We start from the raw sequence: 26878 nt of genomic DNA, 5'->3' as shown, positions 1-26878 counted from the left end.
CGGGTAGGGGGGCTTGCTCATCAGCCCCCTCTGGGCCTGGTCTTTAACAAGCCTGGATACCATCATCCAGCCTACATTTCACTTTCTTCTTGTCTACGATGTGCATTGGCAAATGTCCTGTTGAAATCTGAATTTGCTATGTCTGCAGCAGCATCCTCCTACTTGGTATTCCTGCAAAAAAAAAAAAAAAAAAAAAGGAACTAAATCTGGTGCTATCTTTTCGTTTTCCAACTGGTCACATTAGAGAATTTCACCTAGGGCTGATGAATTTCACTGGCCTATAGTTTTCAACTCCGTCTTTTGTCCAGTGAAAATTCTGATACTACTTGCCTTATGATTTACAACACTTTCTCTGCTTTTCCTAGACTTCCAGAGGTACAATTCTCAGTAAGTTTTCACTCTTGTTTGAACCTTACATTCAGGTTGGCAGATGATATGCCGATTTGTTGGATCCTTTAATTTTTGGCAGAGCCAGGATCAAAGTCCTACTCATTTGAAACCCACATACTCCTTGCTTTTCTGCTATATCCTACTTCCTTGTGATATTTAGAAATGCCTTGTAAAATGCCTCTGCTTCCATAGAGCCCTCAGGTAGCAGTCACACCTAAAGTGAAACTGGACAGGTGAAATGTATTTTTTCTTTCCTTTTCTTCCCATTACCCTCTTCCTTCCCCTTTCCTCCCCTGCCCCTTCTCCTTTCACATCTATTCCTTTTTCTTTCTTTTCCTGAAGAAAGGAAATTAAAGCCTACTATTTTTGGTGTCAAACCCTGGCTCCCAGAAAAAAAAAAAAAGCCCTGTTATTAACGTAAAAAGTGTATTATTCACTGCCGTAAAAATCACTGCCTTGTGGTCTTAATAGGGTCAAGGAAGGACGAGGTGAAAAGCATGATATTTGTATTTGGGGAGTCTCGTTTAAGGCCGATCTTTCAATTCGTGGCTCGATTAGGATTAGGCAAAGTCCATGGTATATATAATAGGTTAAAACTGATGAGTAAGACTGAAGTACCAGGATGCTATCACAAGATAGCTGGAAAGCATTGAGTCGTTGGTCAGGTTTCTCAAGATTTCTGAGCTTCAGGTTCCTCACCCTTAGAGAGTTAGACGAGATTTAGTGAGATAACTTGGCACACGATAAGCGCTCGATAAACGGCGCTATCCTGTATTGTTCTCATTCCAAAGCCTAAGCTTTTCGCTTCAGCGCCTCCGTCCGGTGCCTCGGCCCCGGGACAGCGCAGCCGGAGCGGCCACTGGACGGAAGACCTGGAACAGGAGTGCTGTTGCGCTCTTCGGCCGGCAGAGGCCGCCAGCGCGAACTCCGCCCGGGCGGCTCCCGCTAGCACCGCCGCCTCCCGAAGCAGGGCTGCCCAGGCAGCTGCCTGACCACCGCCCACCTCCTACCACTGAGGTGGCCTCACGACCCTGCAGGAGCCCGAGGACTTCGCAAGCCCGGCGGAGTCCGGCGAGTGGCGCGGACCGTGCGGGGCGGGCGGCGCGGGGCGCGGCGGGCGCGGGAGGCCCGGCGGGGTCCTCGCGGGTCCTCGGCGAGCCCGGGGGAGGGCCCTCTTTGTGGCTGCAGTTGGCAAGATGGCGCCGGTGGGGGTGGAGAAGAAGCTGCTGCTGGGCCCCAACGGGCCCGCGGTGGCGGCCGCCGGCGACCTGACCAGTGAGGAGGAGGAGGGCCAGAGTCTGTGGTGAGACTGCGGGGCGGCCGGACTAGGGCAGCCGGTCCGGGGAGGGTGCGACCGGGCGGGGCGGACCGTCGGACGGACTGACGGGCAGTCGCGGACCGGTCAGTTTCAGGCTGGCCCCGGGGCCGACCGCTCTGCCGTTTTCCCACAGGTCCTCGATCCTGAGCGAGGTGTCCACCCGCGCCAGATCCAAGCTACCGTCCGGCAAGAACATTCTGGTTTTCGGTGAGCACCGCCGGCGGGGCGTTGTCCGGGAAGCTGGGGTGAGCTAGGCGGGGCGCCCTCTCCCTGGTCCCTGCCTTCCTCTCCTCTGCCGCCTGCCTGCTCGGGAGGGCCTGGAGACCCTGGCTGGATAGCCCTAGTGTGGCCGAGTCACCACGGCCGAGGTCGGGACGCTGCCCCTTTTCGAGAGCCCAGGGATGCTGGCAAGTGCTCTCGGCACATTCCTTAGTCGCTTGGCCGCATTATTAGCTTTGCTTTAAATGTCTCTGACTTCCTGCGCTCCTAGCCTCGAAGTTCACCAAACTGGGCATAAAGAAGGGAGGGACTGGATGAGGAGGTTAGCGGAGGAGGCGGGGGGAATGCGGTGAACTGGGGGTCGTCGGATTGGGAGGAGATGCCACAGGAGCCATTTCTCGGTCTTGATGAAGCAGTGTAAGGTGAGAGGAACGCCGCAAAGGGCAGCAGGCTTCGGAGTCCCCACCAGGGACTTTTCCTGCATTGTTTCAGGCTTCACTGCTGGGTTACCTGGCTTAGGTCTCTCAGCATCTCTGTTTAGAGAGAGGCTTTGGCTGGGTTCATTCATACAGCCAACACCCATTTGTTGAGTGAGTCCTGTACTGCCCAGGTTGGATCTAAGGACTGTACAGACATCCCGCAGACACTACCCAAGAATCGCAGTCTAGTGAGATGGGGATAGATGTCCTGGGCATAGGCAGATGATTCTGGAGCATCAGCCATGGCTTGCTGCTGTTTGGAGTTAGGTGTTTTGAAGGATGAGTGTCAACATGGAGGGCCGCAGAGGGTTAGTATTCTCAGGGACACAGAGGTGACGAGGATGGAGGAGGGTGGAAGCTAGCACAGCCTCCTTGTGGAAGGTGACTGATGAGGTAAGGTGGAGGTACACTGTGGAAGGCTGAAGAGTCGCTGCTTTTTCCTGAAGCCACTTGATTCTTGGGGGCTTTTTATTTCACCTCTACGGTCTGATTCTCATGGGAATCACTTGGAGGGTGGTTTTCCCACTGTTTTTGAGGGGAATGGATGGTGTTTAGTTGATGACCACTGTAGCAGGGAACGGAAAATGCTTAGGGGTCTTCACAAATTGGGGGATCCAGGGCACCAGATCTCTGTTTAGAAAGGGGACTCTGGCAGTCCAGATGGGATGCGGAGGGCCTGAGTGAGAGTGGCATTGGGGGCGGAGAGAACTTGGATCTGTGGATTGCCTTTCAGTTTTCCTGGTCCATAATTCTGTATTATTAAATCCAAGGAGTGCCAGCAGTGTTTCTTGGTGGTGGCTCCTTCTGATGTTTAAGGTTTTTTTTTGAGGCTGGGGGAGGGGAGTTTTTCACTGGGTGGAGGGGGACGAGGTGGGGCTTGGTGGTTACTAAGGTTGCGCTTTAAGAGTTTTGCTTAGGTCAGTGATTATTTTCATTGGTTTCCTAGCCTTCAGGGTGCTTAAAAAAGAAATGCACGAAAATTGAAAGTGAAAAGCAGCCCATCATTCATGGTTATGAGGCAGGGTTAGAGTTTTTTTCATTAAGGTTGATTATATTTTGAAGATTTGCTTTTCTTGGGGCAGAAGTTTATTTTGTGAGACACTAGCCCCACCTTTTACTTTCACTTTTCCATATGCGTGTCTTATAAATTGTAGATAGGGTCTGTGGACCTGCCTTCTTCCTTTCCTTGGGAGGTAAGGATGGCTGCAGTAGATTGTCATTTGAGATCTTGGAAATTACCACCTTTCTTACTCTTCCCCACCCTGACTACTCTTGCAGCAGGGCCTGCTTTGTTTATGAATGCAGATGAGACCTCTGTAGCAAGCTCCATATGAAAGTTCCTTGAGAGATTGTGCAGACTCCCCATCCTTGCCTAGAATAAACAGTACACTTTGTCTTCTTACGTGCGTCACTTGTAGGTGAAGATGGTTCTGGTAAAACAACCCTCATGACTAAACTTCAAGGAGCTGAGCATGGCAAAAAAGGAAGAGGCCTAGAGTATCTCTACCTCAGCGTCCACGATGAGGACCGAGATGGTGAGTGAAGCATTGATACCCATGCAGGTGTCTGAGTCCTTGGTTACCATTCCTGCAAAATGGCCAGGCATTCTCAATTTTCTGTTTGGTTCTAAGAGAATTAGTCACAGGGGAATAGATGAAGTGTGTGTGTGTGTCTTTGTAGGACTTTACCTTCTTCTCTTTGTATAGAGTATGGTAGCAAAATGGGGAATGGGCCTGTTAGCTGGGTGGCCCCACTTAAAAGGAGATACTGAGGGTAAAGTTTCAGATGCACATAAACATAAGAAACTAAGAAATTTTTAAGTGCCTTGGACTTTTCTTTGAGAGAAATGCTTGGCTGGCTGATCTGGGCACCATTGTTACTCTGGTTGGTTCTAGTGGAAAATCTGAAATTGGTGTAGTTCAAAATGTAACAGCTTAACAGATATTCACAAGAGAATTTTGGAGTTTTTTTGGTGACAGTGTAGAAATGCTGATTTCCTGGGGGATATTTGTTTAGTGTATTCTGTTTGTTTTCCCCAAGTGGAGAGAATAGAGACTCAGAGGCAATAATGTTCTCTTTTAATTCACATTTGTAGAATGTGGATAGTAATTGTTTTCTACCTTCAGGGTATTTGGGATGATTACAAGTGCATGGTAAGCTTTCTTATAAGGATTAGATATCATTTAAAAGTTTTTTGCTTATGAGTCCAATTGGAATAATGGTTTTTGGTTACCATTAGTCAGTATTGCCTCCTTTCTAAATTTTCAGGTTTTATGTTAGATCTTGAATGACTCTAAAATAAATAATTATTAGTGCCTAGGTCTTTTAATTTGTAGGAAAGTTATATGTGTAGCCTAAGGATGAAACATCTTCATTAAATTACTTTATTTAAAATTGCCTTTACCCATTTAAACAGTAAGAATCACCATGTAACAGTGATTTTACAAGAGGACAAATTCCGCCACCTCTAGTCCCTCATTCTTTATTGCCGAAATGAAGAAGCTGATCACAGGTGGTTCCTTCTACCTTAATTCTTCGAGCTCCAAGAATTATTTAAATTGAGGGAGAAAATCTTTAATCTTAATGTTATGGTCATCTTAACACTCCAGGGACTTTTTTTCCTGCTCCTCCTTCCTTGGCTTCCGTTTCCTTGCTGAACATTCCCTGTGTTCAGTGTGAAAGAGAGGTAGAAGGCTCTGAGGACTCTCCTTGTCCGAGGTGAGCAGAGGCTTTCCAGTGCCCGCCTAGGCCCACTGGAATTTGTGTAGGTAATAGGGTTGGGACTCAGGGGTCCCTGAGCTAGACTAGGGGGCCTTACATATCTGAGTCTTTTGCTTCCTGTCTTTGATGATTGTGGAAATAACTTGGGCACTGTAGCCAGGCAGGACTGGTTTAGAATCCCACTCCTGTAGTCACTAGTTGTAACTTGACTTCACTCTGTTCCTCAGTTTCCTCATTAGTAATATTGGGCAATGAAACTAGTTTGTAAGTTGACAAAATGAGAGGTGGCGTGTGTTAAGTGTTGCTGAGTGCTTGAAGCACAGTGGTAGGTCTAGTACCCATTTTTTTTCCCCAAAAAAACTTTAAACTTTTAATTTTGTATTGGGATATAACTGATTAAGTGTTGTGGTAGTTTCAGGGGAACAGCAAAGGGATCTAGTAACTTTTTGAAAGTATATGAAACATCATGTATATACCCCGTACATTTGTACAGATGCTTATTTCAAAGGGCATAAACATATCTCATCCCAGCCTCAAAGTAACCATGTTCACTTGCCTTTGAGTTGAAGTACATGTTAAGTTTTATTTCAGATTCCTTACGTTGCCTTAAAAGCTTCTTGACCTCTGCATTTATGGGATTTTTTTTAGGCTTCCTACTTGCAGGTTCCTCTTTGATGAAATAGTTGTCCTTACCTGTGGTTAATTATACATTTTTCAGCCTCCCTTTTTTTAATTTTGTGTTGTGACTGGGTTATAAATATACATTTTGCAGGCAATCACCTAGGTAAAGAATATAGGATCTGGTTTGTCCTTCATTTGTGGTAGAACTTGACATGTCAAAGGACCTCTGCCTTCAGGATTTGGGGTATCCATTTAACACCACTTGTGGTGTGTGTGATCTCCATGCACACGGGTTGAGTTATATGTAGTGGGCAGTGGGAAGAAAGGAGCTATGTCTTGTGAGGGGCAGGCATTAAAATCTGCAGACTTCAGGTACAATGCAGTAGTTTTGAAGGCATTCAGAGAATCCAAATCAAAACCGCTATCTGAAATGTGTTAAGAGTTTTGAAAGCATAGTTGGATGTAGATATCTTTATTGTAAACTGTTGAAATAAAGTCATGAATGTAAAATTTTTTACAGCCTGTAAATTAATTGATTATACCAGAAAAAGGTAGCTAATTGAAGATAGGTTTGTTTTTCTTTTTTTTTTTTAAAAAAAGGCAAGAGACTTCATTGGGAAGGGGCACCAGGCAGAGCACAGGAGGGTAAGGGAACCCAGGAGAAATGCTCTGCCACTTCTCGGATTTCATGGCTTGAATTCTCGGATTTTATGGTGATAGGATTCGTTTCCGGGTTGTCTCTGGCCAGTCACTCTGACTCAGGGTCCTTCCTTGTAGCACACGCATTGCTCAGCCAAAATGGTTTCCAACAAGGAGGATTCTGGGAGGTCAGTAGGACACCTAGAATCTCCTTTTGACCTTTCCCGAATTTGAAGACAGGTTTTTTAAAGTGTAAGTTGGAATTTATTGGGGAAGAAGTTAATAAAATTATATTTTTGATAATAGGATGGCTCCCTCGACGTGCTTATATTTAAAAATTTTTTATCTTGAAAAAGATATTTAAAAATTTTTATGTAATTAATTTGGAGAATTCTATGGTTTGATTATGTAGGTATAATTTTAGAATCATATGCTTCATTAAAGGTCAGCACTTGCACATTTGTGCATATGCGTTTTTAACTTTACTGGGGAAAACCAAACTACCTAAAACACAGACGAGTTTGATGAGCCCCAGTGTATCTATCCCCTGCCTTCAGGTTATCAATTCTTGGTCAGTGTTATGTCAGCTATACTTTACACCCTCTTTTTACTCCAAGTTGGATTATTTTCAAGCAAATTTCAGACGTTATTTCTTTTTATCTGTGACTACTTCCATATGTATGTCTAAAAGATTAGGATTTTTGAAAATGTAATTATATTATACCAGAAATAAGCATAATTCCTTAATATCATCAGGCATCCCATAATCCATATCTTAGTTATGTAAGTAATGAGTTTGTCTCAGCATTTAAATACAAAGGTCCTGTTTTTTGGCACCCTTTGTGGTATGTGAGCTCACTGTTTAGTGTGACTGACAGAAGAAGAGCTTGTTTAACCACAGGCTCTTGGCCACAGCTTGCCGCCTCACAGATTGCTGATATCTTAGAATGGATTATTTAGACTATGACACAGTTGTCCAGGGAACTTTTGTAGCTTTTATTCATGTTTTCTGATTCTTACTGAAAGCTAAAATGTCCTTTGTTAAAGAAATTTTATAGTTTGGACAGTTCACAGGGCACCTTGATGAAGAGTTGTTGTGTTTTCTGGTTAGGATTTTTTTGTGTTCTGTGTGGGATTCTATGGCTGTCTTCAAATTTATTCCTGCTGTGACTCTCCTTTACAGCTGTGCCGATGGTCATCATCAGTAACTTCGCTTCTTTTCTTAGATCACACACGCTGCAATGTGTGGATTCTGGATGGAGATCTATACCACAAAGGCCTGCTGAAATTTGCAGTTTCTGCTGAATCCTTGCCGGAGACCCTGGTCATCTTTGTTGCAGATATGTCTAGGCCTTGGACTGTGATGGAATCACTACAGAAATGGGCTAGTGTTTTACGTGAGCACATTGATAAAATGAGAATTCCACCAGAAGAAATGAGGGAGCTGGAACGGAAGTGTAAGTAATGTAGGGTTTTCCTAATTGGAAAATTCCCTGGTCTCTTTGGATGATTCCAACCACCTTCCTTTTCACAGGATCAAGAGGCTGCAAAGCTCCCCTTATAGAGTGTTTGTTTTGTTTGCACCATTTATTTCAGAGTTGCTTTTGTCGATTCAGTAGTCAGAAAGTCTTCAAAGCAGGAATTCCCTTTCTGTCCAGTGGCTGGGACTCCGTGCTTCCCCTGCAGGGGATACAGGTTCCATCCCTGGTCGGGGAAGGAAGATCCCACAAGCTGTGTGGTGTGGCCAAAAAAAAGTCTTCACCGCGGTCTTTGTCTCAACTGTCACAGTTGAAGAAAATACATGAATCAGTATTCCTTATTGTCATTGGTTTTCTTTTATAATAAGTGTTCTTGCCTCATCCCCTAAAATGTAATCGGTTCTGTAAGCCTTTCTCCTCTTGTTTACCCCTTGTCTGCTGAGTTCGCATCTATGGGTGTGGAGATTTATTGTGATTTCTGTAGCAAGTCCATTGCCCTGGATATCATTGAGGTCCTATGGACCCTTTCATTTGCAGGTTTAAAGGAAGCCTCGCAAAAGATAAATCTTTCAGCTCTTACCTTAGTTCATTTTGCCATCCAGCAAATACGATTTTAGTAAGAAATAGGAAGTTCTTTTTTGTGTGTCATTAAAATGAAAGGATATTTTAAGACTCAGGACATCCAAGGCCTTTTGAGAACAAACTTTAAAGGAAGTTCGTTTTTGTTTTGTTTTTCCTTTTTGTGATTCAGAAGCTTGTTTTTCGTTTTCTTTGCTTCTGTGCAGTTACATCAGCTTCTGTCCACTTGCCAGGGAAATGGGAGGGGCAGGGGCTGGAGCTGTGGCAGCGGCAGCAGCGCTGTCTTGGCCAGGGCAGTCTTGGCTCCGCCTGGCTTATTTCCACAGGATGACATCATTCCCTTTAGTGAATTAATGAGGGCTGCTGGGGCATGGCACACGGGACCTTCATACTTACTGGCAGAGACATTCTTGCTGGGTGTCTTCCTGTCATAACTTCTGCTTGCCCCTGGCTCAGATTAGCTAACACGAATTTAACGGGTGATTCTTTAGTTTGCCGTGTGCGTATGTTTCCTGGGACTCCCGCCTGTGTGCTGCAGTGATTGTTATGCAGCTCAGCGCATCTGTCCTCAAACACTGACTTTTTTAGATAAAGCCGATCTTTCCCCTAAAATAGAGACCCTAAAGGCAACTTCTGAGAAGAGTTCTGAGGCTGAAGAGCTGTTTTCCTTTCACTGCACATTTACCATCATACCCAGATTAATGGCACAGGAGATTTCAGTTTCTGAACCTGTTTAAGATTCTTAGAGTTATAAACCTTGTAAAGGTTTGTTAAAACAGAAAAAAAAAAAAAGGAAGACATTGGGCCAAGGATATTTTTGCTTCACAGAGAAGGCAAGTGTCTGCCTGGGGCCACGTCTCTTCTAGGTGTTGGAGATACATACAGCAGACAGGGTGCCCAATCCTGGGGAGCTTGTGTTCCCATGACACACTGAATTTATTTTGTGGTCTTAGTCATTGATGTCTGTGTCACTTAGGATTAGATTGAGCTGCATGTGACACAAGCCCCAAAATAACAGTGGCCTAAACAAGACTGGGTTTTATTACTTGCTCCTGCAAGTGAAATCCAGAGGTGGTTAGTTAGTTCAGGCCTGGAAAGCGGCTCGAGGAAGACAGGTCAAGGACCCAGGCTCCTTTTTGCTTACTGCTTGGTCATCTCTAGGGTGTGGTTCACTTCCTTTTGGCACCTAGAGCTCCAGCCTTCACATCTGTGTTGCAGGCACCCGGATGTAGGAAAAGCAAAGGACTGAAGGGCGTGTGCCCATGGTCTTCCTAAGAAGACATTTCCTTAGGAGATGTAGTCGGTGTGGCCGTGTGTTCCAAGTATCACGGTTCTGTTTGGTTGTGAGGAAGAAGAGGAGGGGACACTGGAGGGCAGCTAGAGATTCTGGAACTGCATCCATGCCTCATGACTCTGGTTAATCTTCTGAGGGCCTCTCTTGTTTTCACTGCCCTTCCTCTGAGATGCTTGGAATGGTATTCACGCCTTTGTGTTACCCGTTGAAGGAGTGTCTTTGTTAGTGCTGGTTTTAGGTTACATTTTAATAAAGCGGTTGCCCATCTTCTCCTTGAAGGACTCCCACTTTCCAGATTAATTGTGCTCTAGGTATTGTATTGAATAAGAAAAGGCTGTCGCCCATCCTGCTTTCAGTCTCCAGTCAGCTGAGTTTGGAACGCTGCTCCCTGGCCAGCCGCTCTGTTTCCGGATTAGGGTCCCCCGTGGTCCTGAATCCATGGCAGCTGTTTGGCAGCAGGATTGATGGGGGAGGATAGAGCAGTCCCTGAAGCTGCCAGAAGGTGGTGCTTGTGTGTAGGTTGGTCTTCTCTTTCCAGCCTTGTGTTGGCGGCTTCCCTTGCTTATCAGGTAGAGGGAAACAGTTAGGTACTGTCTCTTAAGTCTTCTCAGAACTGTGGAACCAACAGGTGATCAGTGAGGCAGGAGGGAAAAGAACAGAAGGAGGTGGCAGCAGTAGTGTAGAGCGCTGCTCCTTCCTGTACCAACTCCATCTGACGCCCCAGGTGGGTGCGTGGCTCCTGCTGTGAAATCCTGGCCATCCCACCTGCTGGAGAGAAACTGTTAATACTATAGTATGTGTGCACTTGGGCTTCACTGGTGGCTCAGTGGTAAAGAATCCGCATGCCAATGCAGGAGACGCAGGCTCGATCCCTGGGTCAGGAAGATCCCCTGGAGGAGGAAATGGCAACCCACTCCAGTATTCTTGCCTGGAGAATGCCATGGACAGAGGAGCCTGGCGGGCTACAGTCCATGGGGTCACACGGAGTCAGCACCACCTAGTGACTAAACAACAACAAATTTGTGTGCCCTAAGTGAAATATACACATTATTATTCAGATTACAGTCCTCACTTTATTTTTATTATTCCTTTTCATCACCTCTGTTAGGAATATCTGCTCTGCCTTCCAGCTTATTTTTTTAAAATGCTGGATTATTAAAAACATGTGTGCATTCCCTGTTGTTTTTGGATAGCAGTACTTAAGCCAATCCTTCAGAGAATAAGGAGCCTAGCCCAGGGTTTCCCACCCATGTTCATGTCATGGCATGTGTAGAACACAACACAGTTTATGCAGCATGCTGGGAGTGGAGGTTCAAGGAGCAGACTGCTGGAGCTGCCCCCCGACCACCTCCGCCTGCCTTCCCACAATCACCTGGCTCACCTGTAACCTGTTCCAGGCTCTGCCGTGCTCACTGTCTTGCGGCCTGTTTGACTGCTGCATGTGACCTTGGGGAGTTACAGATACTACCCAGTTAAGCCATTGTATTTTTCATTGACTTGAAGATCTATTAAAATGCTTTTAAAGAGAAAATGTAGGAAGACTAAAAAGAGAACATATTCTCAGTTACATTTATATATAATTCTAGAAAACGCAAACTAATCTGTATTGAAAGAAAGTGGATCAGTGATTGCATGGAGTTAGGGAGGTGGGGAGAACAGATTACCAAAAGGTATAAGGAAACTTATGGGGGTGATAGATACGTGCACCATCTTGATCGTGGTACTGACTCAGGGGTGTATTCATAATGTCAGAAATACCAAATTTAGGGAGTTCTGTGGTGGCCTGGTAGTTAGGATCTCAGGCTCTCAGTGCTGTGGCCCAGATTCAATCCCTGGTCAGGGAACTGAGTTTCCGCAAGACACAAGTCAGGTCTTCCCCCACAAAAACCAAATTTACATTTTAAACGTGTAGTTTGTTGTGTGTCGGTCTTGGCTGCATAAAGCTAAAATAAAGCAGATTTTTAAAAAATAAGTGGGAACTTTTGATGCCTTCAAGATCCTTCAGCAGTTATCAAAAAACCCTTCTCTGTTTTTGTCCAAAATGCAATGCAGTGAAGATCTCTTCAGTCAGTTGTTTATATTGGCAATGACTTTATATGAATGAGTTTAATTAAAGAGAAGTTGTAGAGGTGAAACATTACATCTACACTTTTGGGGTTAATCAGTGGTTTTCAATTTATGTGAAAGACAGTGTGTTCCCAGATAATTACAGAAGCTTGGATAATGATAACCTAAATTCTTTGTAAATTAGAACTCATCGTTTGAAAATATTTGAAACCTATTCTGTGAGTGAAGAAGAGAACGTGTGCCTCTCTCCAGGTTTGCGTTCATCTAGTCCTCTGTGTTTTCTCAGTGAGCATGTTGTGGATGCGAGCAAAGGTCCCTTTAGGTCCTTTACTCGTGTTATTTGTAGAAGAGTAGAGCTGCCCATTCCTCTGGCTCGAAGTAGCTTTAATCACGAAGTAGTCTTATTCTCTGGCCTCACATGTGACTTTGAAGCACCAAGAAAAAGGTGCAGGTCTGTGGGCTTTGCCTGAACCAAAACCATAGACCGCTGTCAGCTTGAAGGCCCTCCTGTGGGGTTGCATCCTTGGCCAAAATAGTGACTGTGTGTGCCAGGGAGTGAATGTGGTAACGCTGACCCCTTCTTGTGTGAGGTAGGGACAGGTCCATGACACATACCTCGGGATCTTTTACAGGTGAAAGTCCACAAGAGTGAGGACGATGAGGAGGTGCAGGTGGTGCTGGGCAAGTGCAGCCTCACTCTTTACCACGGACACACCTCCTCTGTGTGGAAACAGCATATTTTTGTGTAGATCAGGTGGTTTTAACTATTTCTAATGAGAAAGCTGGGAAGTTTTATAAGTTACAACCTATTTCTAGTGGTTGTCTCTGTTGAATTAACACAGTTCAACTATCCTAATATTTTGAAAGTGTAAAACATATAAGAAAATTGTTGGGAATTCCCTGGTGGTCCCACAGCTGGGACTCAGCGCTTTCACTGCTGTGACCCGGGTTCAATCCCTGATTGGGGAACTAAGATCCTGCAAGCCTCCCTGTGTGGACCAAAAAAAGAAGTGTTTGCTTTTTGTTTTCAGAGTAGGAACTGTTGAAGCCTTAGGAGATTTTTAAAAACCTGTTTAATTGTTAAGAGCTGGATACAGTTGAAGATGACCAGGGCACTATCTTTGCCGCTCTGAGGTTACACTGCTCAGACTGACAGAATTGAGATTTTTGCATCAGTACCCCTAAGTCCCTAATACTGCAGTTAAGTCGGATGCAGTTAGGAAGTTTGTCACAACTCTAAATATTTTGTGCTTATTACGCCCTCTTTCAGTCTTCTAAAGCTGGCTTGTGCATTTTTTATTGTGTGAATGCGTGTGTAATTTTCTTTTCCTTCTTTACCTGTAGTTGTGAAAGATTTTCAAGACTATGTCGAGCCTGAGGAAGGTTGTCAAGGTTCCCCACAAAGAAGAGGGCCTCTGACCTCAGGTCCTGATGAAGAAAATGTTGCCCTGCCTCTCGGTGACAATGTGCTGACTCATAACCTCGGGATCCCAGTGCTGGTGGTGTGCACAAAGGTGGGAGCCGTAAGGTTGGCTGGGTTTGGTCAGTGAACACTCACCATCTGTAAAAAACTTGGAGAAGCTCTAATTAGGTGTCTTCCTAAAGGGATGTTGGGCTAATTCAGGATTCATTAAGGTACACTGAATATATCAGTATAGAAAATATTGTCATTTTACCTTGCTGCTAGAAATGTGACATTTACTTATAGCTTGAGTTAATCTTCTCATGGAGCACTGTCAGCTTTATTGAGGGATGCAGACTCGGAACTGAAAGTAGTTTTCTTAAGGCTGTGTAAACCAGTTCATTTAGCTCAAACTAGTGGTGAAAAAGGAACACAGAAGAGCAGAATTCTTTTGGCTTTTGGTCTCTAAAGTCTATTGGACTTGTTTTCAGAAAAGAACATAGCAACCCTGGAAAAAGAAGAAAGTGGATTCAGGGTTTGTAAAATAATGAGGTAGGAATAGAAATTAGGGTAGTCATAGAGACATAAAGTTGTGTCTCTTAGAAATGAAAAGGAAATAGCTGTAAAAACACTTCGGGTTCAGAAGTTCTGTGATCTTAGTCAGAGCTGGTAGGCTGCCCAAGTGTAGCATGAGCTGTTCACAGCATACCCTGTGAGAATCAGCCCTGTGGAGTGTGCGGTGCACAGTCATGTCCAGGGGGCCTGTTTCCTGGTGTGCCCTTGTTTGATTCCTAGAGCAACTGTGAGATGATCAGGGCTATTTTATCCCACTTTACACGTGAGGAAGCTGAGGCCCAGGATGAAGGGGAAAATCTCCAGTTGCTTTTCACTCTTGTCTGTTTAGTCAGTTAACGCGTGGACTCTGGGCTGTGGCTTCCTTCTTTGAAGCTATGATAGTTTTATTTCTGAAGCAGCCAGTGGTCCCAACCTCAGCAGGCAGAGAGGCAGAAGGGTGACTCCCTTCTCTTTCTGTCTTCCCTGCAGTGTGATGCAGTGAGCGTCCTGGAGAAGGAGCACGATTACAGGGACGAGCACTTTGACTTCATCCAGTCACACCTACGGAGATTCTGCCTTCAGTGTATCCTTGGGGCGCTGAGCTGGGGCCCAGGGGCACAGGCTTCCCTCTGTGTGTTGATCCGGGCTTGCTCCGGATGGGGCATCTTCAAAGAGGTGAAGTGCTTCCTGAACCCAGAACGGTCTCATGCCAGGATGAAACTGTATACATGTTTTTAGTTTTTAAAATTTTACAGTGTTGGTATTTGAAACTTATTAATTTCTGCCTGTTTTTTATTGCTTTCTATTTTTAATGGTGCACGTATGATAGGCTTTCATTTTTTTTTTAGGCTTTCATATTAAGAAGAAAGCTGATACGTGATAATTTTATTACAAATTATCTTTACTGTATCTTGGAAATCTTTCTAAACTTCACTTTTTTTTGTTTTTAGAAAAGGTTAATTACCCAAATGACAGTGTTTTAGATGCTTCTGGGTTTCCTGTATTATGTTTTGTCCTGTCAATGAGAGAGATGCTTTGTCAACAGTCTTTTGAGTCTTACTTCTGTGAAAATCTAGTAGCCCCACGTCCTGGGCTGGGGAGGGTAAAGGTGGGTTCCACTGCTTCCTTCAGGCTCTTCAGCTTGTCCAGCTCAGTGGTGAGGGCCAGTAACATGGTGGTGCCCATCTCTTTTATGCTTAATGGCACACTTGATCACATGTGGGCATCTGTCTGGGAAAGAACCTGTGTGCTTTGGCGGGGCTGAGGGTTTTCCCAGGCTATAGCCTTAGAACCAGTAACTTGACTGCTTGGGACACAGCCTAATCGGTCAGAAGATGGCAGTTTACATGTTTAAAAAAAAAAAAAAGGCCTATGTGGCCCGCTATCATCGACATGCTCTATGCTTTTGACTTGCTTCCTCTGCTACTATTCCCTTTTTCGTTGTTAAAATTTTAACACTTTGTCTTAGTCGTGTATTGATCAAAAATGAGCAACCTGTGACTAATACTTTGAGGGTTGTGCTTGTATGTGTTTGTTTTTGTCTCCTCCTGCAGTGAATTGGTTTTCCTTAAGCAGATTGATCAGATGGAGCAGCTTTGATATACACATCAGTTAAAGAAGAGAAAAACCTCGACTTGTTGTATAAGTACATTGTTCATAAAACATACGGTTTCCACTTTACCACGCCTGCCTTAGTTGTGGAAAAGGAAGCAGTTTTTATGTGAGTTCTTTACAGGTGATGCCTGTGTGCGTGCGTGTGTGTACGTGTGTGTGTGTGTGTGTGTGCGCGCATGTGTGTGTAGCAGAGTTTTATTACAGTGAAAAAGGGACAGAAGAAGCTACTGACATAGACATCAGAAGAGGGCAGAGTGATGCTTTTGAACGCTTCTCTTTATGGTACATTTGCTCTTTACATTTTATCCTTCCAAGTGAGGTGCTTCTCTTTCTCTCATACAGCCAGTTTGCTTGGCAAAGTTCTTGGAGTTGGACCTCCTAGGGCGTAGATACACCCAACTTTACCTCTCCGCTGCTTTCCAGATTACTTGCCGTTCTGCCTCCTGTCTGAAGGAAGTGGGTGGAGTGAGGTCAGGTGTGCTGCCTCTTTTCATTGAAAGCAAGTTGTCAAGACATTTTTGCCACTTACTGTCAATTCTGGTAAAATACTGGCTGAGAAAAGGAGTGGCAGCATAGGGAATTGGCGCTTCGGGGATCCTGGACATTTTCTGTTGCAACGTCTGGTGTACTGGCATCTGTTGGCAGGATGACTGCCTGTGCCCTCCCTGGCATCTCATCAGCTTGGGCTTAGGCTATACTGAATGTCTGTTGTGTTTCTGACATTTCACACTTGGGAGCCACTGGGGCCGACCATCCTGGGCAGAGACTTGGAACCTGTGTCATTCCCTCACTGGAGAATGAGAAGTATGGTGGATGCATAAATAAATGTTGAAGGTGTGGTTTCTGAGAGGCCTTGTACGTTTTTAGGCTTAGATGTCCTCTTGACTTAAAAAAGAATGTCAGTTCATCCAGCAAACACTGAGCATCTCCTAGGTGACCGCGTTCTTTGCTGAGGACACAGAAATGAACGAGATGTGGTCCCTGTGTGTGGCCTGTAAGAGACACAGCTGAGGGGGTAGGTCTCTGGTGGGGTAGTAGAGGCAATGCCACAGGGAGAGCAGAGGGGAGATGCTGGGAGGGGAGTGGAGTGTGCAGGCCAGAAGGAATGGAAGGGCAGGAGGGACGGTGTTGGAGAAGACTGAAGGTGAGGAAGCACAGAGCTCTCGGGGGACTGAACAGGCTGTCTCCTTGACATTTAGGGAGAGCTTCACTTGGGAGATTCCCAGACAGCAAACTTAGAGACGTGGACTGATTTCAGAGAACCGTTGTCCAGAGCAGTCAGGCCAGCACCAAAACCACAAGCTCTCAGTGAGTGGTATGCTTTTGGAGTCAGTCAATACCCAAGTCACTTAAGATCTCAGGAGGAGGAGACATAGGGAGACTGGTCGTGTTCAGGGCTGGTCTGGAGTAGAGAAGAAGCTCAGAGCTTCTGAGGGTGACATGGGTCGTGGCAGTGTCTTTGGCACCTTGGGTCCTGTTGGTCGTTGCCCAACAGGAGCTGGTAAAGTCAGCAAAGCCATTCATGGGGAGCACCCTGACTAAGCACCTCCTTGGTTATAGAGCTGTAGAGCTAGAGTTGGATGGAGAATGGGAAGCCTAGACAAAAGTATGTCATGTAGGGCATTTTACAGTTGCTCCTTACCTTAGGCTGCAGCTTAACTTAATGGAACCTGGGTACCATCCTGCCCTGCGATGTCCAGCTGGGCAGCACCCATTTAGGATCCTCAAAAACTCCTGTGTTCCTCTGGTTTTGGGCCTAGGGTAGTGCAGGTCCTACCACTCCCTGTTGCTCCAGGGTACATATTCACACATCAGTAAAATTAGCCAAGCCATAAGAGGACCATTGTCAGAAAGAAGAGGTTTCAGACTACTCATGGGTGGGTCTCCGTGCCAGATCCCAAGAGAGACAGTTTCACCCTGGCCTCCGTGTTGCTCTGTATTCTCCCCTGTCAGAATAGGGCCTCATGGTGTCCTTGTCCTTCTGGGTGGAGTTGTGGAAAAGCTCTGAACACTTGCTGTGGGTCAGTCAGCATGTACAGTCAGAGAGATCTTTTGCTGGCTCCTCAGGCCTTGGCCCTGTGACCTCAGTATGGAACTGGACCTGCAGTGAATATTGGCTTGTCTGCCAGAGACTACCAGCCAGCCCAGCAACTGCGTATCAGAACTTGGGGGAAAAGGGTGTCAGCTGGAGGTCCTCTAACCCGGAGTGTGCGGAGTGTTCTCTAATGCATCTAAGGAGAAGCAAGTCAGTTTCTGTCTCTTTGCCTTTAGACCTGCAGGCTGGGACAATGAAAAGAAAATAGCTATTTTACATGAAAATTTCACAACTGTCAAGCCAGAAGATGCATATGAAGACTTTATTGTGAAACCTCCTGTGAGAAAGGTACCCGAATCAATCATTTAAGAGTTGTAGGTGGTTTTGTTTTTTTTTTTTTTTTAACTTATAAAGATAGATGTCTTACACATTGAACCACTTAGGGGGTAAAAAATAGATAATAATCCAAGGGCCTTTAAAAAGTCTTTAGATGAAATCTGGTGTTATGTAAGTGGTTCTGGCTGGTGTGGCATGAGGGATGGAGTGCCTCTTCATAGATGCCCTTTGCTCCTGAGATCACCTGCAGACCCTGAGCTGGGAGGTATTGTTTATAACCTGCCAGACTTAAAATATCATTTGCCCATATGCCAGGGCTGGCCTTGAAACAGGGTCTTTGCTAGGCTAGAAAAACCTACCTCTGCAAAGACTCCCGAAACCCATGTTGAGACATGAACCCAAGAGTCTCCTTTCAGCATGAATTTTGACAAGTAGTTGGGGTGTTCTTGGCCTGTGACTGCAAATGAGTGTGTTGCTTCACTTCACAGCTGGTCCATGACAAAGAGTTGGCAGCGGAGGATGAGCAGGTGTTTCTAATGAAGCAACAGGTAAGAAGTCCAGTGAGGCTGGAACAGAGGCGTTTTGTGAGTGGAAGGCCAGCTCTCTGGGGCACGGTTAAGGGATACCACAAAGAGCTTACGGCGACAAAGGGGTTGTTACCAGTTCTCGTCATTCCCTCTCGTTTGTCGGATTAGTACAAAGTACCTGCCTTGCAGATTCTCCTGCAGCGATAGGCTTACAACCTTATTAAGTGCCTGTTCCTTTCTGGGTTTTTTTTTGGCTGTGCTGAGTGGCATGCGGGATCTTAGCTCTCTCACCAGGATTTGAACCTGTGCATCCTGCATTGGGAGCTCAGAGTCTTAACCACTGGACCACCAGGGAAGTCCTTAAGTGCCTGTTCTGTCTGTAAATGTACATTTTCTGGCATAGCATTTTCCATGTTAACAGTTTACCAAATGCCCTGACCTCACTTCCAGTATGTCACCTAGCCCCCACACAGCCATGTGCATGAAGGAGGTGAGCCAGTAGACACACTTTGTAGGTGAGGGGAGTAAAGCCAAGCTGGCGGTTCAGATTGCAGAGCCCGCCCCACCCCTGTTTCACTGAGACTGTTGTTAGACCCCATGGTGCAGATAGGTCAGCAGAGGGAGTTGATAGTTCCTCTGCCAGCTTTTCCTCCCTCCTGTGCTCTCTTTACTTCTTTAGCTTAAAAACTGGTTCCTGGAAGTATTTTTTTCCCCACCATCGATCAATTAAAATGTTTGCATTTATAGTGTAGACCCTATGATTTGGCTGTTGTTAATGGTGCCCTCTAGTGGAATACTCAGAAATGTTTCTCCAGACCCGTGCACTCTGCAGGCGTGCGTTAATGGCTGGTGTATCCCTCTCTTTGCAGTCACTCCTTGCCAAGCAGCCAGCCACGCCCACTAGAGCCTCCGTAAGTACCTTAAATTAAGCTGAGGGTCAAGGGCCAGTGTCATGGGTGGCCAAGCTTTATACCATTATTTGTGAGAGCTTATATTTATGTGGGCTTTTATGTTTTCAGAGGGAATGTTGCCCCCCTAAAAGCCCAGGGCCAGAAACATGGTAGAAAATCAGAAAATGTCTGATGAAGGAATACAGAGTTCTGGGCATTGGAGTGAACAGGCTTTGTTATCTTGATATTTCTTCTTTCAGGAGAAACTGGGATCTAAAAAGAAACTGAGCTGAGCACAAACTCTCATTCCTGCCACCTATCTCCCTAGACTATGAAAAATATCCCACAGTGGCATGTCTTTGTTTTGGGAATATGTATTTTCTGTTATTTTGATGTCTGTGTGTGACTCGACTTGGTTTTGGACTTAGGAATCCCCTGCAAGAGGACCCTCTGGCTCTCCGAGAACCCAGGGCCGGGGAGGGCCAGCCAGCGTGCCCAGTGCCTCCCCAGGCACGTCAGTAAAGAAGCCGGACCCGAATATCAAAAGTATGTACCCTGTCTCCTTGGAGGGTCCTTGGCCTCTTTCCTGCTTTAGGGGCTGAGTCGGTGGGTTTGGTAGGTGGAATCTTAAGGCAGCTGAGCTGTTTTCTTCCCCACAAGGGCTGTTTTTCCACTTCCTGTCTTAGAGAGAGGGAGCTCATGGGTTGGCAGAGACCAAGGCCTGTTCCTTCGCTGGAATTGGTGGCCCTCACGCCTGGCTTTGTAAAGGCCTTGGTTAGGCCTCTCTGTATTCAGGGAAGAATACAGCATAAATCATTTTAAAATGTATATTTTGAATCCTTGGTTTTACTTCTTAATAGGTATATATTTTTACCAATTATGAATTGTCACTTCCTTTGTCAAGCTCCATCCCTTACTGGTTTGGCCCTCATCCCAGTGACTTAATAATACCCCAAGATACTGGCTTTAGCAAAACGCTCAAATTGTATTTAGTTCTTGCATGTTTGATGCCTGTATTCTGAATGAGAGTTTTTCACAGCACCTTTGGAATGTCATGGGCTTATAAAACTTCTGCCTCATGGACAGGGAGATGATTTCGAGTACAGGTTCAAGTGAGAAATATAAACAAGTTTCACTTAATTAATTATGCTAACATGTAATCAGCCTTAGCAGTAGCAGTATATAAGGCATCACAGTGAAGGAATGTGCTCAGTATCAAAGATCATAACCACAGGTGGATAATTCTAAGCTGAAAAATAGTTTGTTGTTTAATTGAGTCATCCAGTTTGTGTGATGCTTTTTTCCTTAATGTTTCCTTAGATAATGCAGCAAGTGAAGGGGTGTTGGCCAGCTTCTTCAATAGTCTATTGAGTAAAAAAACAGGCTCTCCTGGAAGTCCTGGTGCTGGTGGGGTGCAGAGCACATCCAAGAAGTCAGGTACTGAAGGGCCCCAAAGATTTATGACCCCTGGGATGGAGGGGTGCTGGAAGATGAGGTGGTAGACAGGAGTGTCTGCTTCCACTGACCTGCAGACCCTTGATGTTCTGGACAGGTGTTTGGTTTATACTGAGCAGTATACTTTACAACAGAATTACCATATTACCATGCATGTTTCTTGGCACATTTGAGGTGGGATTTATGTGTATTTGGTTCTCAGGAACCGAGTACTGGGTGGATTGAGGTAGATCCTAAACATATGGCCCAGGTGTAGAAGCTCTGTCCATTGAAAGCATGGTCTAGAGTGTACTGTTGACATTTTATTTACTTTTTAATTTTTATGTTGCTTTATAAGGATTTTGTTCACTCTGCTGCCCCCTAGTCTTGTCATCAGCTGCCTGTGAACTCTGCAGGCATTTCTCCTCCATGAAGCTCCCTGTCTTGTCACACATACACATCTCTGTGACCGCCCACTTATCTGTTCTTCCACATGGGCAGGTGGGGCAAGTCTATGACTTGGAGGTCTCTGAAACAAAAGAACCAGCTTCCTCAAAAATTATGCATTTTCTCAGGAAGCTTGAGGCCATTTCAGAAGGGTTTTACTTTTCCATTGGCTATAAGGAATATTAATTAATACAGTGTTTTCCTTAATTGGTATTTTCTGATCAAAGCCCTCGGGAAATCACTGTATCCTCAAGTCAGCCTGGGCCTTCAGGGGCTCTTGTGTTCTTGGAGACTCAGGAGTCTGGTCTGCTGGCCCAGGCTATAAGCTGGTATTCCCTGGGAGGAAATAGGGGTCATTTTTAGGCCCCAGTTAGTGTTCAATAATGTGTGCACCAACTTTGTGCAAGGTTGAAATTGTCAGCCTTAGTCTAATATTCTTATTGAAATATGGTGATTCCAGGATTCCATATGAGTCCATTGTATTAGAAACAAAACATAAACATCTGTCTGAGGCACAGAGAGTAGTTTGCTGCATGCCAGAAACTCAAATACCACCTCTCGGAAGATGGTGATGAGACAACATAGGGCTCAGAGGGTTTTCAGAAAGGCCTTTGTGTTTGGCACAAAGGCATCCCCAGGCAGGGGGCAGTAATGTAGTTCGGGAGCCCAGAACTGTGGCATTTGGAATAAAGAAGGGCTGAAATACGGTCTGTCTCCTTATAGACAATACATTGAAAAAAAGACTTTTATCGTTCTTACTGGAATTATCACCAAAAATGATTATAGAAATCTGTATTATTTTAAATGTTCCTTAAAAAAAATTTTTTTTTCCTGGTCTCTCATCACTGCTTTTTTTTTCTTTTTTTTTTTTTTAAGGACAAAAGACTGTGTTGACAAATGTTCAGGAAGAACTGGATAGAATGACTCGAAAGCCAGACTCCATGGTAACAAACTCTTCAACAGAAAATGAAGCCTGATCCTCCTTAAAAAGTGCATATGTAAAATGACCAAATAACTATGTATATTGATCTTCTCTAAGACCAGGATTTTTCTGATATGGCACATGCTATCAGTTTTTTGGGGCAGGGGAGATGAACTTAAAAAAAAAAAACTTCAGTGGCTGTCCGAGTGTGAAATGCACCTTTAGGAAGGTTGTGTGTCAGACCCCTCTGTGATGGATAACCCTTGGACTCTCAGGCGTGTGGCTTTCTTGTGGGCAGCAAGTGCAGCTGGGCCTCTTGTGGAAGGGAAGATAGATGGAGAGAAAGAGGGCCCACTTTCTTTTAGGGTGGAGCCGTGAGACCGGGAAGTCATTGATCAGATGGTGGCTAGTCCAACCAGTTGCATGTTAACAGATTCACTTCTTCATGGGAAGCACATTAAGTAGCAGAAAGTCCAGGGAAGAGAAAGACTGGAAGGAAGAATGAGAAAAGTGTTGGGGAAGCTGAACGTTGCAGGAGGCGGAGGAGGAGATGAGCAATGTTAGTAAATACTGTGTGTTCAGTAGAAGTCAAATCATTTTTAAAACTTAAAAATCAGAAGTGTTTCCAAACTAAACACTAAGCAAAATAAGAATTGGACTTGTTCTGAATGCATCTTTACCTTGTGGAAGATGTGTTAAGTGTGGGGATGCCTGAGGCAGGTGGAGCTGATGTGGGGGTGGGAAAGATGGCAGCTGCCCAGGGCTCACGTGCATGGCCCAGGCCGTGTCCTCGTGGGAGGTGTTGGGCTCCACACATGTGCATCGTGGGGCAGTCAGTCACTGTGGGGTGTGTTTAAAGTCAGCAGTTACAACATTAGTTTACCTTGAATTGTGTTTTCTGAATAGCTTCTGCTTTGTCATTTTTTATTTCATTTTTTTTTTTACGACCACAGGCTGGCCTATTAGTAGAGAATGGGTGACCAACCTCTCATTTTACCATAATGCAGTGTGCTACAGAAAGCATGAGGGAGGTTTTAATGTAATTGCACTCTGATTAATTGGCTTACACTGTCCCTGCCTTAAGGTCATTGGAAACCTTCATGGAGTTCCAGTGATGCAAAAGGGTTTTGTCCTAGCTCCCTGGTCTGATCAGTGCTATCAGATAAACAGATTAGTATGAATGTTTTGTATTGAGGATGGAAATGATGCATTTCTCTTGTTTTATGTCTTTCATAAACTAGCATTTTTTTTTCTTATGGAAATAAGTGTTTCAGGTGTTTCCATTTAGGGCAAATTCATGCACATTGTCGTGTCATACCATCATCCTGGAAGTGACTTCTGTGGATTTAAAACAGCACTTTTAATTTTATACATGACACAAAACGTTGAAATGCAAACACTACCATTAATTTAATGTATAGAACCTTTGTTGTCAAACCAAGGGAAAAACCACAGTTCACTTCTGTGGAGTTTACTTTTTTTATATGAATGTTTGTTGTACTGTTTCTGAGCATAACTTCCCTAATATCATTACTTTTACATACCAGATTTGACTGACCACTAACTGTACTGGGTGTAACTTAATATCCTGTGTTATATAACAAGACTCTAAGACTGTCTTGAATTGCTTTTTTGTAAAGGTCTGAACACTGTTAAGGAGAAAGCTGAGTATTTACTTACCTTTCTGACAAACATAAAAATACGTTTCTCGTGCCAGTTTTATTGTTGAAGATACACTTCCCCCCCTTTTTTGTTTTTGTTTTTGTTTTTAATTTTTTAATGTATTGTGGCTTCCAGTTACCAGATTGTCCGGGTGATGACAGTAAACGGACTTGGAATGATAGTTGTGGTATAATGACCAATAGAGGCCAGACAGCTTGCGGCCACACGGGTGATGGGGTCACTTGATCCCTCTCTAGCATCTGGCAGGGGTGGGCTGGGGGCACAAAATAAGTGACCTCAGAAATAAAACAAAATTCTTTGAAAGGCCACATATCCAGGAGGGAGACAGTGTGATTTTAAATTTTAACGCAAGACTTTACTTTTATCACTTAAACTGATAAGCACTTTTTGTGTCAGTATAAAATGTACTAGAACCGAAGAAATGCCAAGACACCTGTCTTGTGAAGGAGGATTTCTTGGCAATCACTTTTAGTTTCTTGGGACAAGTGGCTACTCCTAGGATCAGAAGAAGCTGATGTATAGTGTCATGTGCTCAGTGGTTGCCAAAGTCTACCAACTTTGGGGAGCTGCAGGGTTCTTTTTAGCGGGGGTGGGAGGAGGGGGCATATTTTTTGTTATTTTGGGGGTTTTCAAGCATTGGAACCAAAGGCCAAACAATAAACAGCCTTTACTTTTTAAAGTAAAATTCATTTTATTTGCAGAATACACTTGTATGGTAGACTGTTAAAGATAATTTTATGACTATTTATATACATTGTAGTGGCTACATCTGCTGTTTGTCTTCAAAACGGAAAAATCAAAGAAACAAGCCCAACCTTAAAGATATGGCCATGATAAAGGCCATGAATTGGTCTTTCCTAAAAATGCAACGGGTATGCTGCTAGAATTATTTAATTTTGTTTGCACTTTTTTTTTTTTTTTTGGATTGGCATTTTTAAACCAGTATTTAAACTGAAGATGTGTTTTATTAGTTAATTGAAAGTGACTGCTCTGTACATCATGACCTTAACAATGTTGATGCTGTAAGTGAAAGTTCACTGTTGTCTCTATACTAAGTTTATTGGTGTTTTTAACTTAAAAATTAGGACTGCAGATATATTCCCCCACCAGCCTTAGTCCAGGGGTGTGACTCTATCTGGATGCAGTATGCGGTCATGTGGAACCTTGCTTTCTAGTGCTGAAAAGAAGATGTCTCTAATTACTGGCTTCAATAAACACGAATCCAGACTGCTTACAATTTTTGGTGACTTTCTTTATGATAAATCATCCTGCTGGAGATACACTGAGTTGTCCACTAGTCATATTTGGGGTGTCTACCATGTAGCTAAAAATGTATACCTCTCTCACTTGAAAATATCAGAAATTCTATTAAAGAACATTTTAAAGCCATATTCTGAGGTATGTGGAATTCCAGGCTGTGGGTAAAGGGCAAGGGTTGTGAGTTGTCCAGCATAGTTTCTTGCCTCTTAGGTAAATTTTTGATTGTCAGAATTGAGCTAAGAAATTTTTGCTTAACTTATTTAGAAACCTTGAGGATTCATAGAGGAATTTCAGAGCCATAATGTTTCTCACTTACTGAAATGGGCAACAGTAAAGTATGTTTAAGAAAATTGGATACTTTATATTAGAGATGAATTGTGTTTCTGATTATTACACTTTTAAGCATGTTGAATTTTCTGTTCTTTTTAAGCTGATTGATTACAGAAATTTTCTCCCCAACTTTTTATTTTGAAAAAAATTTTCAACAGAGAAGTTGAAAGAGGAATATATTAAATACCTGTGTTCTTTTACATAGATTCACCAGTAATTGACTTTTTGCCATATTTTTTTCTCTTTCCCTCTTCCTCTCTCCCTCCTTCCTTATATCTGTCTCACTTTTTTTCCCCTGAGCCATTTAAAATCAGTTTTAAACCCCAGGGTATTTCACCCCTAAATGTATTAGCTGAGTCCAGGCCAGTTGTCCTGTGAGAATATCCCACAGTCTGGATTTGCCTTAGTGTCTCCTCGTGACTTCATTTAGGGTAAACAGTTTTTGTGAGACCACTACCTGAGTGAAGCTGTCTGTGCCCCGGTGTGGCACAGCAGGTTACTGCTGTGTTGGTGACGCTTTGATGAACGTGTGTCCTCCACGTCTGTCAAACTGGGGTGATGCCCTTGAACATCTTGGCTCTCAGCCACCTTTTACACATCATTTGTAGCATCCACTGATGATCGTTTCCTAAATCAGTTACCACACTAGAAGTTCTTAAATGGTAATTTTCTTATCCCATCATTCCCTGCCTGTATCAGCTGGCATTCATCTATAAAAAAGTTTTCGTCCCTCTACCCTTCTTGTTTTCACTATGAATTTACAGTTTTGTTTTTTTAATTCGAATTATTGTAATCTAATAGCTCATTCTTTTTGATGCTCAGATTGCTCTAGATTTGTTGAGTGGGAACTTCTTCAACCAGCTGTGTCCTTTTTTCCCTTTTATTGAGATACAATTCATCATTTTAGAATATTCAGGGGTTTTTAGTATGTATATTCATTATATTATGCACCTATTGCCATCATCAAACTCCAGAACATATACAATACCCCAAAAAGGAACTCCACACTTGTTAGTCCCATTTCCTTCTCCCCATTCCTAGCAACCACAGATCTGACTACGGATTTGCCTGTCCTGGATAGTTTACATAGGTGGGCTCATCCAACATGTGGCCTTTGTGTATCTGGTTTCTTTCATTCTAGCACATTTTCTAAGTTCATCCATGTTGTAACATTGTATTGCTCCTTTTTATGACTGAATGATGTGCCTTTGCATGGAAGACCATATTTTATCCATTCATAAGTTGATGCGTATTTGGGTTATTTCAAGTTGTTGGTTATTATGAATAAGGCTACTTGAAGATTCATATGTGAGTTTTTATGTAAGCATATGTTCTTTAAGCAGATACTTACAAGTGGAAGGGCTAAATCGGTAATTCTGTTTTAGCAGAGAATCACCAAACTTTTCCATAGCAACTGAACCACTTTCTATTCCTGCTATCAGTGTATAATGTTCTTTCTCCATATCTTGGCCAAGACTTGTTTTTTGGGAGTTTTTTGTTTGCTTTGACTATAGCTCTCCTAGCGAGTGAAATGGTATCTCAATGACTAATGATGTTGAGCATCTTTTCATCTGCTTGTTGGCCATTTACATAGCCTCTTAGGAGAGGTGTCTGTTCAAATCCTTTGCCCACTTTAAA

The 26878-nt window shown here is 43.9% G+C and overlaps 1 protein-coding gene across 1 annotated transcript; it reads left to right on the top strand.

Annotated features, from left to right (window-relative positions):
* The first annotated feature begins 1536 nt into the window (after positions 1-1536).
* On the top strand, positions 1537-24882 carry DYNC1LI2 (dynein cytoplasmic 1 light intermediate chain 2). The gene is made up of 13 exons (XM_055552478.1): positions 1537-1693; positions 1842-1915; positions 3825-3941; positions 7614-7844; positions 13150-13319; positions 14252-14345; positions 15347-15482; positions 17648-17759; positions 18236-18295; positions 19144-19185; positions 19593-19710; positions 20485-20601; positions 21922-24882. The coding sequence occupies exons 1-13, from the start codon at positions 1587-1589 to the stop codon at positions 22020-22022; spliced, it is 1479 nt and encodes a 492-aa protein (XP_055408453.1). The 5' UTR covers positions 1537-1586; the 3' UTR covers positions 22023-24882.
* Positions 24883-26878: the final 1996 nt, after the last annotated feature.

The sequence above is a fragment of the Bubalus kerabau genome, chromosome 17 (assembly GCF_029407905.1).
Source record: "Bubalus kerabau isolate K-KA32 ecotype Philippines breed swamp buffalo chromosome 17, PCC_UOA_SB_1v2, whole genome shotgun sequence".
NCBI classification, from domain to species: Eukaryota; Metazoa; Chordata; class Mammalia; order Artiodactyla; family Bovidae; genus Bubalus; species Bubalus kerabau.
This window is presented reverse-complemented; position numbering and strand designations above follow the sequence as displayed.

Coding starts and splice junctions, on each gene's coding strand:
- DYNC1LI2 (XM_055552478.1), top strand. CDS start 1,587: ATGGCGCCGGTGGGGGTGGAGAAGAAGCTGCTGCTGGGCCCCAACGGG. Junction 7,845..13,149: donor GAGGGAGCTGGAACGGAAGT/GTAAGTAATGTA, acceptor CTTTACCTGTAG/TTGTGAAAGATTTTCAAGAC. Junction 19,711..20,484: donor GCCGGACCCGAATATCAAAA/GTATGTACCCTG, acceptor ATGTTTCCTTAG/ATAATGCAGCAAGTGAAGGG.